Source organism: Ptychodera flava, chromosome 14 (genome assembly GCF_041260155.1).
Source record: "Ptychodera flava strain L36383 chromosome 14, AS_Pfla_20210202, whole genome shotgun sequence".
NCBI lineage: Eukaryota > Metazoa > Hemichordata > Enteropneusta > Ptychoderidae > Ptychodera > Ptychodera flava.
Genome location: NC_091941.1, coordinates 9914226 through 9928036, shown reverse-complemented (window position 1 = coordinate 9928036; position 13811 = coordinate 9914226). Strand labels below are relative to the sequence as shown.

Sequence of the window (13811 nt, the reverse complement as noted above, 5' to 3'; positions counted from 1 at the left end):
GCAATCGAATGACTCACTCCACCGTACTCTGTCGTCATGCCCTGTGTTCAACTTTGTAGTAAATTTTCGCCTTCTCTTCGAAAAGTTGTGGGCGTTCTTTTTACCATCTTTGGTTTGCTGCTGATTACTGTATGCTGTTCTAAGCAATTTTCCATCACTAAATTGCAAAACTTCAATACTGCTGGACTCCATGGAATCGCAGTAAACAAATATGAAGTCAACAATCGGGAACCGGCCATTGCATTACCATATTATAAGTGTGTCACCTGAAAACAAGGCACTAGGTAGGCACGTGCGCACTCTGCCATATATGGACTGTTTTACGTCACAAGGTAATCTATTACAAATATCACATCGACAGTATGTTAAAGTCATTTTCATTGGCTTTCGGTTTACATCGAAATCTTTTGAATTGAATGTCGCAGATTTTATTCCAGGAGTATCCGAGGTATTCTCCTCTATGCTAACAGAAATTAATGCTCCTTTATTGCTCACTTTCAAAATAGCGTTTGAGAGGGCATAATTCTGCAAGATTTGCATCATTTATGTAAATATCTACAAAAAACAAAACAGCCAATGAATTAGGAGCTTGCATATCCAACTATTGGTCTTCCTGTATATCACGTGATTTGTCAATCAACCTTGGCACAGAGGTCACTTTATGAGAGTCGCTCAGTGGAGTTGAGGGTTTTCCCGCTTACGGTGGAACTTTTTCCGTGTATTACACCATAACACGCATCGATGTGAAACAGGTAGCCGAATATTCATATTTGTCCGATCAGTATTAAGTTCTGGATTACTTCGAAGCAATATTTTGTAAGTATTCCCTCGCATTTCTTTTTGGAAAGTTATGTATGAACCGTGTATGGAGCTGTCAAGCCGAAACGCCGTGTAATTTGCATGGGGTGATAGTAATAGTGTATCAATGTTTGGCCGTTGTCGGTTTACTGATCGGCATACGATCAAAGTTCGATCCAAATTCATGACTAGACTTGTTCATGTAATATATATTGTCAGTTGATGGAAACTATGGCACTAATGTTGTTGCAGTAACTGCACTTTTCTGTAAATCGTGACATTTTTTCGGCTTGATTCACTCTGTTTCGGTACCGTCGCGTTGCGCGTTGTTGGTTGCGGGCAAGTCCAGGCCTATGTAAATTACAACTTGTACTTGTTGTCTCCGGCCTACCTGTTCCGACGACGGACAAGTGTCTTCCTCTGATCCTTAGTGCCGTCTGAAAGGAATGACGGACTCGAAAAGCATCGATTTACGTATTTTACATAAACTTTACTCGTTACAACCGATTTTACACTCACGGAAAAGAGAAATAAATAGATGAATATTTAATACGGAAGTTGCGAAGCCCACAGACGCCGTGGTTGCCAATGACGGAAGTAGGTTTTGAATGTTAATTATTCATCTTATTTTCTGCTAGTTTTCCGCAAAGTATTTATCCAAATTATACACGGAACAAGGAAAACCGTGTATACCCTCAAATGATGTTCAAGGTAACTTCTAAGGGCAAAACCTTTCGCTCTCTCCGGGACAAGGCCAAACATGGCGAACCCTATGACACTGCTGAAAGGGTCATGGAGGCCAAGGAAACCGGCAAATTTCGCATAAATGTTGTTTTAAAGTTAATTATCCAAAATATTACACGATTTTTAGGCGAGTCTTAATCGAAGTAGCAAATTTATTGGAATCTGTGGACTGTTGATGATTTTATCCTCTCAGAATTTTGCTACGTGATCATTTGAGATGAGATGTCCTTGAATGAATAATAAGGTTGTTGGGCAAGCGAAGGGAGGTCATCCCGAGAAGCATTGTGAAAGCCTAGTGTAAACAACTCTTCATTTCTAGGTTCGAACCTTGAAGTAACGTTTACATGCATGGCGTCATTGCCAAGCACCCAGATTTTCTTAAGTCTTAGACTTTTTTCAACAGGTTGTGTACGCCAGAATTGCGATGACGTAGGACCGTCGTGTGTCCTACGTAATTCGAGAACCTTGTTTAGTGTTTGCGTGTATTCGTAAAGGGCGATTCGTAAATGTATAATCATCCAAAGAAGGTGACGTGCGATTGTTGTGTTCAAAATACGATGCCTACAACGCAAAAAGACAGTTTGGGTCGCAATAGCGTGTTCAGTAAGAGAGATTATCAATAAATTGTGATATTTCGCGTTTGCACTGGGGTATATATTCAAGAACCTTCGAGATTACTGTGACAACGGACCCAGTCTCATTCAGAAATTCTGAAAATAGCAGATTTCATGTAGCCCATGCTGGAGAATACGTTAGTCTTATGGAGCCTGTGACCAAATTTCTCATACTAACTATACAATATACATATACATACTAACTGTACAATGGAGAAACTATGAGCTGTCAGGTCAGCTGTGTTCAGAAACATAGCAAAAAATTGAGCAAACAAGTCCATTCATGCACTGCAGCCAATAAGAGTCAGTGTATTGGAAATTATGTAGTCATTTTAACTTTATTATCAAACTGAAATTTCCACCAGAAGTGCCTCCAAATTTTACGTGTACCATTGGCCTATGAAAAGTCTCCACCCGTTTCAGATCTTTCATGTCTTCCTTGTAGTGCGTTTCCAATAATTCATATCTAACACAGTGTGCCATTGGCTGACTGGTTGATAAAGCATAGACATTCATTTATCATTAGCTATCAGGCATATTATCGGATACATTTCAGTCAAAAGTTAATAAGTTAGAAAACAAAAATTTGCAGATCATGGCCTCAGCTAAGTCATACTTTTTGTATGAGAAAATTTCATACGTCAATTTTTTTTTAAACAATTTTTTGGAGCAAAATGGAAAAAATGTAACAGTCAACCGGCAAGTTGGTATCTGATTTACCATCGTGCAAACAAAGTTAGGGTGGAGTCCCAAATAGCATTCCCCTAGATGTATCCTTTTAATGAGTGTTCCCTGCATTCCGTCTACAAATTTTCAGCCGATTATAAGTCTCTAATTTTTTTTAGAAGAAGAACAGTCTCTAGCTTTGGAAAATTTGTGACCTAATTTGCACATGGTCTGTAGTCAGATGTTGTATTTAAACAAGGCATGGGTCATATCTTTATAAGGTACCTAGACAGGTCACCCTTTGACCCCCCAAATCCAGGACTCACGCGAGCTGCTTTTTAAAATATGATGTCTCAAGATATAGTGTGATTGTCTTCATATACTGTCATGTTGTACACTTTCCATTGGTAAGATAAAGTGTCCCCCAAAAGGACCTTGGAAGTTTGTCCCCTTTGTGTGCCCAGTGAGATCATAGTCCATCGGTAATAAATGAGCCTCGATGAATCAAGGTGACTCATGACTCCGAGAAAGCCCTGTATAGAGTATGACCCAATACCTTGTTTACTGGTCCTTTGTGGCATTCCGGGTATGTTGGAGTTTTGATCAGTTCCCAGAAGCGTTTTCATATTGCTCAATTTCTGACCTGTGTGCATTTTTTTTTTGCCGTTGACTTGCAGACTTATGCTGGGGAAAGGCGTAAAACGAAAGTATCATGAACTGGAAGAAGCGAAAGAGATGGGCTTTGCCACTTTGTATTGTGAACAGAGGCAGTCATTTTTAAACATATCCCTCCTGAAGCTACAGTCTTGCCGAAATGTCAAGGAGCCGAAGCTGTTACGGTCGGTGCTGATCTGCAACACCCTGAAACAGATACACAAAGAATTGCAAATGGAAAATACCGGTAAAGTTTGTGGCAGTATGGTCTTGACCACGCCGTACTTAGCTCAAAGCAATGATGCTGAGGAAATACCAAGCAAAGAAGAGAGCCAACGGGCCTTCAGTAAGCGCAGCGTCAGCGTCAACACAGACAATAAAGCCAAACTCTTGGAAGGCAATAAAGAAAATGTGTGCATTGAAAATGCGTGTAGTAGGCAATCAAGTAACGTCCCTGTAGAGAGTTCCAGGAAAGACTGTCACGATTGTGAAAACTCTGAAACCACGATGGAAACCGTGGAAACAGAAACTGCGGAATCACTTCCTTCTAACATGTGTGAAATGAGCGATGTGTCTGAAGTACAGAACAGCTTTAAAACTGAAACTGACCCTAGGACTGTGAAAAGCAGCACTGAAACAAACTCCAGTTGTATGCTAGAATACGACATCCCTGATTCAACGCTCAGTCTGCTCGAAGCATGCGAGGAGGAGTTCAGTGACATTGATGTCTCTCTCTATGACTTTGACTTGTTACCTCCCCTCAGCCCAAAGAGTACTGAAGACATCAGGAGAGTGAGCACAGTGTTGCCAGACAGTGCTCCCTCACCCAATCTGTGTTCCAGTAGTTGCAGGAGTGATATCATGGACGACATTGATCAAATCATGAATGTTCTCATTGAAGTTGGTATGTAAATGAGTAATTTATCAAATGAAAACTGCAATTTGCTGGCTCTTCCCAATCATTGAAGTGGGTTGACTTCTTTCGGCGACAGGTAGTGTTTTAGTCTCTTTTTGAATGTCCGTGAGAGGGGGTCATTCCATTATGTGCCCTGTAAATGTGAAAATGGAAGTACTATACAACTAGATAAATTTATGCAATGAACAAATCTGTCGTTGGTCGGATTTAAAAACAAAAACAGTATTTTGTTTTTTAAAGGAAAATGACTGTGGATTATGTTGAAGTAAATTATACGATTGAAAATGAGGCAATTATGAAGAAAAACTGATGCAAAGCACAAGTCTTTTATATTTTGAAGAAAAGAATGAAAATTGTACAAAAAATGTATCTTTTTTAAAATACACCACAGTTCTATGAATCAAAACCCAGAAATGCAACTTTGCAATCTGTGCTTTTTGCTCCAATGAAATTTTATTGTCATCAATGTCAACCGTGCAATTTGAAAAGTTCATTTTAGAGACTGCCCAGGTCAAATGTCGTAGCATATATGCATAATATGCTGAGGCTTTTGTCCCTGTAATGAACTGTGGTTTTGCAAACATTTGTGTTTACAGACTGTGCATAGGATATGCCACTTTATCGTTTTAACTTTGTACAGTGCAGTTTCTTGATGTGGAAATACTGTCAACGTGCTTGATTTTAAAAAAGTTTGACATTTTATTGTCACAGAAAGAGAGTAAAATGCTGTAGCAATATTTGAAGGTCAGATTGTTACCAATTTGGAACGTACCATTGGTGAACAGGGGTTGATTTGCTGGCAGGTTTTAAGATAGATACACAAAGGAGTACAAGACCATTTATGTCATATAATATTTCAGGAACTGGTGTTCTTGCCCACTTTCACACCATAGAACCATCTCAATCAAACAAGTTGCACAGGTTTGAGCAATAGGCCAGAATGATACAATTGGGGTTTGGTTGGTTTGTCACTGCTATTTGAGATCATGTCAGTTGGGTCCTGTCATCCATAGGTGTCCCATTTTGTATTGATTTACATATGCCAGAAGATTCCATTCAGGCATGTTATGTTGCATTCATCATCCGAGAGGTGAAAACCTTGGTGTCTTACACTCAGAAACTGTCAATATCTTACAAATTAGACTGGAATGTGAAATTTGAAATCATGGAGGCTCTATAGTAGGAAAAACGGACATGTAAATTGTCTCAGCAAATAAAAATTTGCCAACTGCTCAATCAGAGGACAATCACAGCATGACCCAGTCTTATCATATGACACCCCTGTCATGAAATGGTACGGCCAAATTATGGTAACTCACAGCCGACTGCTTCTATGGAAAAGCTAAAATATGCAGCTCATGTAATGTATCTTCAATATAATAGTATTTATTGTAAGATTTGAACACAAAATTTGCCTTTGTATATTTTTATTTGGTCTGTCGGAATTGTATTTTTTCCTGTTGTCTTTTGAAGATGTTGCCAGACTTTGTTTTCTGATGGAAATTATTTATTTATTTGTGTACAATTGTTTGACATTAAATGGCAGGAACGCAGGAGAGTGTATTTTAGGTAGATATGTATGATAATGAAATGGAATTATGAGATTGTGTACATGACTGTACAGCAATGTGTAAGTAGGCTCCAAATGTACAGAGAGGCAGCTATAAAAAAGGGAATATTTTTCACTGTCAAACAGTTCAATCAATGAATTATTGACTCCAGTGTTTTTTTTATAAATTTGTAAAATGACATTTGTACACATTCATATGAAAATATATAATATGCAATGTATTTTCATTATTTTGCAATTACACAATCACACATGTAATTACTTGTTCTTAACAAGAATATCCTTTTCCATTAATGAAGGATTTTTTCTACAACATGATACAGCTACATTTTATAGAAATCGACTGCTGTCTATTTTGGATTTCTTCACAATACCAAAGATGATGATTATACCTCTGCACATTTTTATTCAATAAGCAGAAAACTATTTCTACAGAAGATGGTTTTTTTAAGGTGGAAATTTTCATGGCTGACAACTGTCTGTTTCATTTACCTCTGTTTATATCAATTACAATCACAAATGAAACATAAGCTTCCATTCAAAAATAACTGTTCCATTCAAAATAAGTTTCTCAACTTCCCTTTTAATAAAATTTGTAATTTTCTGACTCAGTATTTGCAATCAACCGAAAGGTCAAAGGTCAGCCAAGGAAATACACATAGTAATAAATAGAATACTGACATGTTTAGTCCTCAGTACTCGAACAACATCATGAATTATTATTTATATGTTAGCTAGATTTTGGACACTCCATATTTTTTAAAGGATTTTCCTAATGCTGCAAGCTGCAGGGAAAATCAAATTAATTTTTGAAATTATTGTTCTTAACAATTTTGAGATAATATGTCAGCTTAAAAAAATATGGGAGTGACTCTTATTATCCTGTATTTTTGTTTACTGTTTAAAAAAAATGAGTATCTTTTCGTTGCTTCATTTCTATCCACTTTAAGTCTTAGAATTTGTGTATCATGTCCAAGTGAAATTTTGTTTAAAAGATGTCATTTTATATGCTCACAGTTTTATGACAAATAAAATGAGCCAAAGAAGTCCAAATATGTTGTGTTACCTGTGTCTGAATGAGAGGTCAAATTGGCAGTGTGTAAGATGTAGTCAAATTGCTGTCTGTGAGATGCATGATATGACATGTTATTGTCATTAGCTCTGATACCAGCATGAGATTTCACAGTGGACAGAAGCATGACAGTGATAGTAGTTCGTACAAGAGGCTTTGTTTAACAATGATTATTATGTTAATTAGCAGCAGATACCTTCCTGTGTAACAGCTCCCATTTCCTCTCTATCACAATCTGCCTTTGTCATTATTGTAAGCCATTCCATTAAAGTGACGTGGGTGCTAGCAAACCCAAATGCCATCATTCCACCCCCTGTGCTTAGACAGCAGTTGTAAACAATCTTCATCTCCTGAAAGTGCCCACACCGTCCAGTGGGAGGGTATGGATGACTTGTTATTCGAATGCTTTCAGTATCATTAACCTTTGTTATTTGAAAATCATGTTTTCCGATACATGTATCATACCTGTGATAAAATGCCAACTGGCTATACCCCCTCCTTCAAACAAACCGCATCCCAAGGACTTCCCTCAATTCACGTCTCTCTCTCTCTCTACACTGAGCCATGTCCCTCTGACAAGATAAATAATCATGCCATTGTTTGTAGTTATTGTAGGCTCCATCAAGGTCCATCCTACTGTATCCACCACCAGTTTGCCCACTACATACATGTTTTCTACACTTGTTGCCAATCTTGAATTTCCAGGAATTATTTGAGTCAACCCAATGATATATTGACATGTCGGGCTGACTCAAGGACACTTCATCAAAGACATTTATAGAAATTTAGAAATGTAGAATTGCTAAAAGTCACCTGTAAAATTTTCCTGAGTCAAAGAGGACACTTTTGAATCAGAGTTGTGTCATCATCAGTTTCGTTGACACACAGTTATATTATGTTAGACCCTGGTCTGAACAGGGCATGGCACATCTATAGCAATGGGGCTATTCACACCACCCACAAACCCTACCTCTATCCCCATGGCAAGCTATCTCTATCCTTTGGATACCATTCAAAAACACTGCTGTACCACCAAAGTTGCACATTGTGTCTATGCCATATCAAACCCAAGCACCTTTTATATTACCAAATTCATGTCAGTTTTGTCATGGTAGGCAGACCATCAGAGATGTGTCACACTTACATACCACCAAAAATATTTTGTGAAAGGTCATTTCATTGTCAGAATTGTGAAATACGAAGATGGCAATATTATTAATCACAATATCTTTTGTAATGAGTACTGAAATGAATTTTGTGGGCTGTTGGGTTTCTAATTGGCATGCAAAAATTTACCACAAGATTCCCAAACAAGGGTTGTTTTCACCTCAACATCTTTGGTATCATATGTTACAAGAAAGCAAAATGCTGTAAACTGTAACATTCTCACAGAGAAAATCTTGTATATGCACATGATTAAGTTCAGATTATCAGTTTTCCTTTAAAAATGTTTAATCTATTTTATCATCAATCTAATATATTGTAATGGTACATAATTTTATTTTTACCTGTTTAATTGTAAAAACATTATGGCTTATGATACGGGTCCATTATTACTGTGGATAATGATAATAGCACAGGGTCATCATACATCATCACTTGACCTCCACACACAGTAAATCCAATCAGCAAGTTACTGCTTTATTGTATTTATTTATCTTTTATTTCATTTATTTTATACTTGTCAACATTGCCAAAGACATCCACTGATAGACAAGTTGATTGGTATGAAATCAACAACTAAAACAACAACTGAGAAAATAAGATAAAATATTATTTAAAAGACATGTTTACTTCTCTCTGTTGTTCACAATTTTAACGTTATTCCAATAGTGCAGTTCATGTCACATTATGTCATACAGGCATTCAAATCTCCTCTATCATACTTTTTTGAATTAAGCTAAGTTAGTAACATGTTCATTTAATATTTTCAGATTTGGTAGTCCTCACATTTTCATGTTTTGTTTCATTTATTGTGTGCCAATTGAATTTGTTTAATGGTCCCCGCTTTGTCTTTCAATAAACAGCAGCAACAACAATAGTAATAATATTATCATTATGCCGTATTCTGCAGCAAGACCAGACACTAATATTTACAACTTTGCCAATTTTCTTTTTGTGCTGTGATTCTGGAGAAGTTTTCAAAATTTGTTTTGTAAAATTTTCCCCGTTTAATACTGTACCAATAGAATAATGTATGTGTACCCTGAGACCATGACCGATTTGAACTGAGGGTCACAATGACCTACAAATCGGAGTTCACCATTTCCAGAGCTGTAGTTGAACATATTCTCGCAGATCTTGAAAGTTCACCTTAATTCTATGTTAGCCTTGACCAACTTTGACACATTATCTCACTGCATGATGGGAAAATAATGACAAATATCTATGTAGTTGGTATGCAATTTATTTCTAGGAATAAAGGGTGGATAACATGTCACAATGTGATGAGTGAGGAGGTGTTGGGAAGATTTTAATATTTGAAGTAAAAAATCAGATCATAAGCTAATCTTCTCAAGAAAAAACTTCCTATTTTCGGGGCAAAGAATTATACAAATTTAAAATTGAGACACTGAGTGTTCTGAGGGCTCCTGTGTGAAAATGTGAAGCTCTGTTTATCTTTTAGCAAATTTTAATTGTGTTTCATATCAAATAAAATATTTACACCGACTTGTACATAATGAAGATAGATAACTGTTATTGAATAAATAAATAAATAAATGAATAAATAAATAAATAAATAGATGATTGAATGAGTGATGAATGAATTAATAAACCAATCAATGAATATAAAATGATTGTTGTGTCTTATTTTTATAGCCATATTTTATTCACTTTGAGGTAGGGATTCTCATTTGTTCTTTTTGTGTATGTTTGTGTAACATTTTGTAAACACTATATTCTAAATGAACAGCACCAAATTGTTCTTTGATTAGGTTTATTTTTTTTTCAAAATTGCATGACAATAATTGGAAGTATCATTTTGAGATTCCTACATAAACAGCTGCCTGCAACATCTAAAATTTCATAACTATTCACGTTTATTGTCTGTTATCCTTGACCTAATGCTCCGATGTAATTAGTTAAAAACGTTTGACATTTCATCAAAAAACAGCGTAATTTTAAAAACGGCACACAATTCCTATGCTTTGTAGAGAAATGTTTTAAAAAAGGAAGTTGATAAAAACTACAACATAGAAATTGCTCGACAAAAATATTTCCCATGAAGCCCCTCCACACAGCTATTAAATGTAACACACCTGAAAAAAGATCAGTTATTCACTTTTAATATTTTTTATGATTAGATTGCTATAGATCATTTCTCTGATTTCTGATTCTTTTCTTTGATAATCAACTTGATATCCTAATTACATTGACCTTGACCTTCTGTTTTGTTTGAAATGGTCCACTGTCAAATACAGTTTTTAATTTCTGGCCTCCACTTCCTGCATACAAGGCCCTCAGTGTAATATCACAGTCACTAATCACATAACAATGATATCCTTGCCCTGAGCTCTGTCGTGATCACTGTCATTTGGCATCTTCATTATGATGGCAGCTCACATCATACTAGAAATCTTAGAAAAATTTAGATTTGTGATTGTGTAAATTTTATTACAGTACACTTAATTCTATCAAATTTGTAAAACACTGAATATTAATATTTTTCGTGTGATATGTTACTGGGCAATTGTAATAGTTTATAAATGAAAACAAATGCGGTGATCCTCTTGTATTTTCATTAAATGCTTATTTATCTATGATGCAATAGCTGTGCTAAAAACAATTGGCATTCTCAGAAGCCTTAAATTGGACATATTTCTAAAAATATTTGAATGTTGAGCATGATTTATGTGAATTCTCACGAGTAAGCTGAGATTTCTTTTTACTTTCTTTCAAATGTGAAGATATTTGAAACAAAAACAACATTAAAATTCAAATCAATGGTTTGGTGCAATGATGGCTGCCTTTTGGGCACCATAGTGAGAGCACTCTGTTTTACCTTTTGGCATATATCATCATAACACTTCTTGATGCATTTTCCAGTGTGAAAATCCACAGAAATGTCATGGTGCAGATACTGCTTGTAAAAGTAGAAATCTGTTAGAATATGATCTGTAAAGAGCAGTAGAATCACTTTATGACGGGAGACAATCACCAAAATATCAACCCATTGGTGCAATTTCATCAAAATTTTAATGACTACAAAACACTTAAATATATCCTATCTTTGCGAAGATAGTACCAGGTTATATTTTATCTGTTGAACGACAGCATAAGAACTAATATCAAAATTTTCTGTGACATTAATTTGTGGAAAAGACAGATATTAAATGTTAGGAGATTGGTTTTGCTCATTTTGTACTGTTTCACATATCATGTTACATATTCTGACGATACACGACACAAATCGCCCTGGGGTTATCAATTAGACAGCTCATAATGACTGGCTATGTACACTGGCCGTTGTCTGATAAATATCCATCTAAAATTCTACATATAAACTCCCACTTACGTGTGACTATATTGTACACCTCTTCCTTCAATATATTTTTAATATATTTTGAATTTTTTTTTTTGGCCGTAGACGAAAATTTTTGCATGATAGAGTGTTGATTTGACCAATGATATCAGAATGAGGCAACAATTCTAGTCTGTGTCATTGAAACATTGCATTCACGTGCAAATCATTCAATGAAACACTGGATGACAGTATAAGTCATTCAATGACATACCGAATGAAGAACACCTAAGTCATTCAATGACATACCGAATGAAGAACACCTACAACGTTGCGCCTACTGTTGTAGTAGCCCCCTCTTTGTTGAAAAACCTGGTTTTAAATTTCAAAAGGAAATATGCCCCCCCAAAAGGGATTCCTCTGTTTTACTTGAATGTAAAAAGAGAAATTTAATTCCGTAGAGATTGAGATCTATTAAATTGTCACTGAGTAAATGATATATTGCACAGCACTGATGCTAATCAGTCAATGAAATATCACATCCTTTGACTTGTTTAAAGAAAACATTGAAACCTGTGTTTTGAGAAAATATTTATCACATTGTCACAAACATGACTTAAAATTGATTGGTTACATCAGTGTAGGCATCCCAGCCAAGCAGGACAGAGTATACCAGAGAAACAATCAATTTGATGAAATCACTTGATAATTTGACACACATAGTAACTCATAAAGGGGCAACACATGAACCCAACCTTCAGTTTTTTTCATTGTATTTTTTTTAAGATAATCTTTTATTTAATTCAATTTTCCTAATTTGACTTTGAACAGTCGTCAAAAAGATCGAATGTCATTCCAACGAAAGTATGACTTTCTATGAAGATTTTTTTTCTCACTATTCAGTGATCCGTTTTTAATAGATACATGGTTGCAAATTTGTTTACTGTATAAAATTTTACTGGATGACAAAAGAACAGACTTAAAAACTTTTTTAGCCTTTTATTATAGTGTTGGATAAAATTCGATCACTGGATGAGTCATCTGGCTTTTATACCCGTTCCCCTCAAAATTTTGGTGCGACCCAATTGCTGTCTATGACAAAGCTGTACCTCTGCAGTGATAATCATACAGATGTCAAGGCATCCATCATTTGTATGAGGTAAGTGGTATGGTCTTCAAGACTGAATCTATCGGCAGAGAAGCAAGCATGGCTAGTATTTTTTCTCCAAAACAATGAGAAAGTCAGCAAAGACCTGATGCTGTCATCTCAATAATGCTGATTAAAAGACACACTATCATGACAACTAATGTGGTTTATTTTCTTGTTTTGCAGTCCATAATCTACCATGCAGGAGATTAATGCTTTGGAGTTTGTGGAGCAGTCAACACCTGGCCTGCTTCTAGACTTAATATGTAATTTTTGAACTGAAAAATGTCTTCCCTAAGAAATTGTAATGCACCAGAAAAAATATTCCTCTTCAGAAACAAATATCAAGAAAATACTAAAGGCCAAAGGCAGTGAAGTAATACCTTATGATGTTTGTAAAACTAACAGAAATTTTGTTTTAATTAAAGGATAGAATTTCTACCTTTCTACTGAGCTGGGCTAGTTATTGCATAGAAATTATTTTAACTTTGTTTGTCTGGCTTAGGTGACATTATGAACCTTGTTATAAGCTAACTATAGTTTAGCAGTTGATTGTTGTGAGAGAATTTTAGAACCAGCTATTATGAAATGGATAGGGTTATAATCTGTAACTATGCAGCAAATGCCACGGTTCTGTAGCCTCATACTGATTTGGTAAACGGTGTATGTAATCAGCTTGGTAGAAAAAAAACGTGACTTTGAAAAACAGAGAATGGGAATTTTGCTGAAAAGCAGGTCACGCAAATATCTTAGTCTCTATAGTAGCGTGTAGTTTATTGCCGTCTGGCAAATGGTAGTTGGTTTTCTTTAATGGTTGACAACGGGTAAATGCGCAGAAAAAGTGACATTGCCTGGGCCTCCAGCACAGAGGTGTAATTACTTGAAGCAACAGACATTCAGTGAGTTTCAGAAATGGAATAAATGTGAAAGGCAAAGTCTGAACATGAGAGATGTATATAAAAACAATTCTAAATGTTCATCTTTGTACTATTATTCTCTTCTACAAGAAGAACTGACCAATGATACTCTTGATTCATTCTGAATTATTTTTACGATAAAAAATTTGTATCAATGTCTAGGTTATTTCTCACTGTTATTTTCATGTGCTGTTGATATGAGTAAAAAGATTATATTCGATTAAAATTCAATGATCATAGCAAACTTTCTG

At 35.7% G+C, this 13811-nt stretch overlaps 1 protein-coding gene across 1 annotated transcript; it reads left to right on the top strand.

Annotated features, from left to right (window-relative positions):
- Window positions 1–624: 624 nt before the first annotated feature.
- LOC139149268 (cell division cycle-associated protein 4-like) lies at window positions 625–7015 on the top strand. Its single transcript, XM_070720911.1, has 2 exons — window positions 625–816; window positions 3500–7015. Exon 2 carries the CDS (start codon window positions 3504–3506, stop codon window positions 4386–4388), a length of 885 nt encoding a protein of 294 aa, XP_070577012.1. The 5' UTR covers window positions 625–816; window positions 3500–3503; the 3' UTR covers window positions 4389–7015.
- The last annotated feature ends 6796 nt before the right edge of the window (window positions 7016–13811 follow it).

Excerpts from the sequence above, each read along its gene's own strand:
- LOC139149268 (XM_070720911.1), top strand. The coding sequence starts at position 3,504 with ATGCTGGGGAAAGGCGTAAAACGAAAGTATCATGAACTGGAAGAAGCG.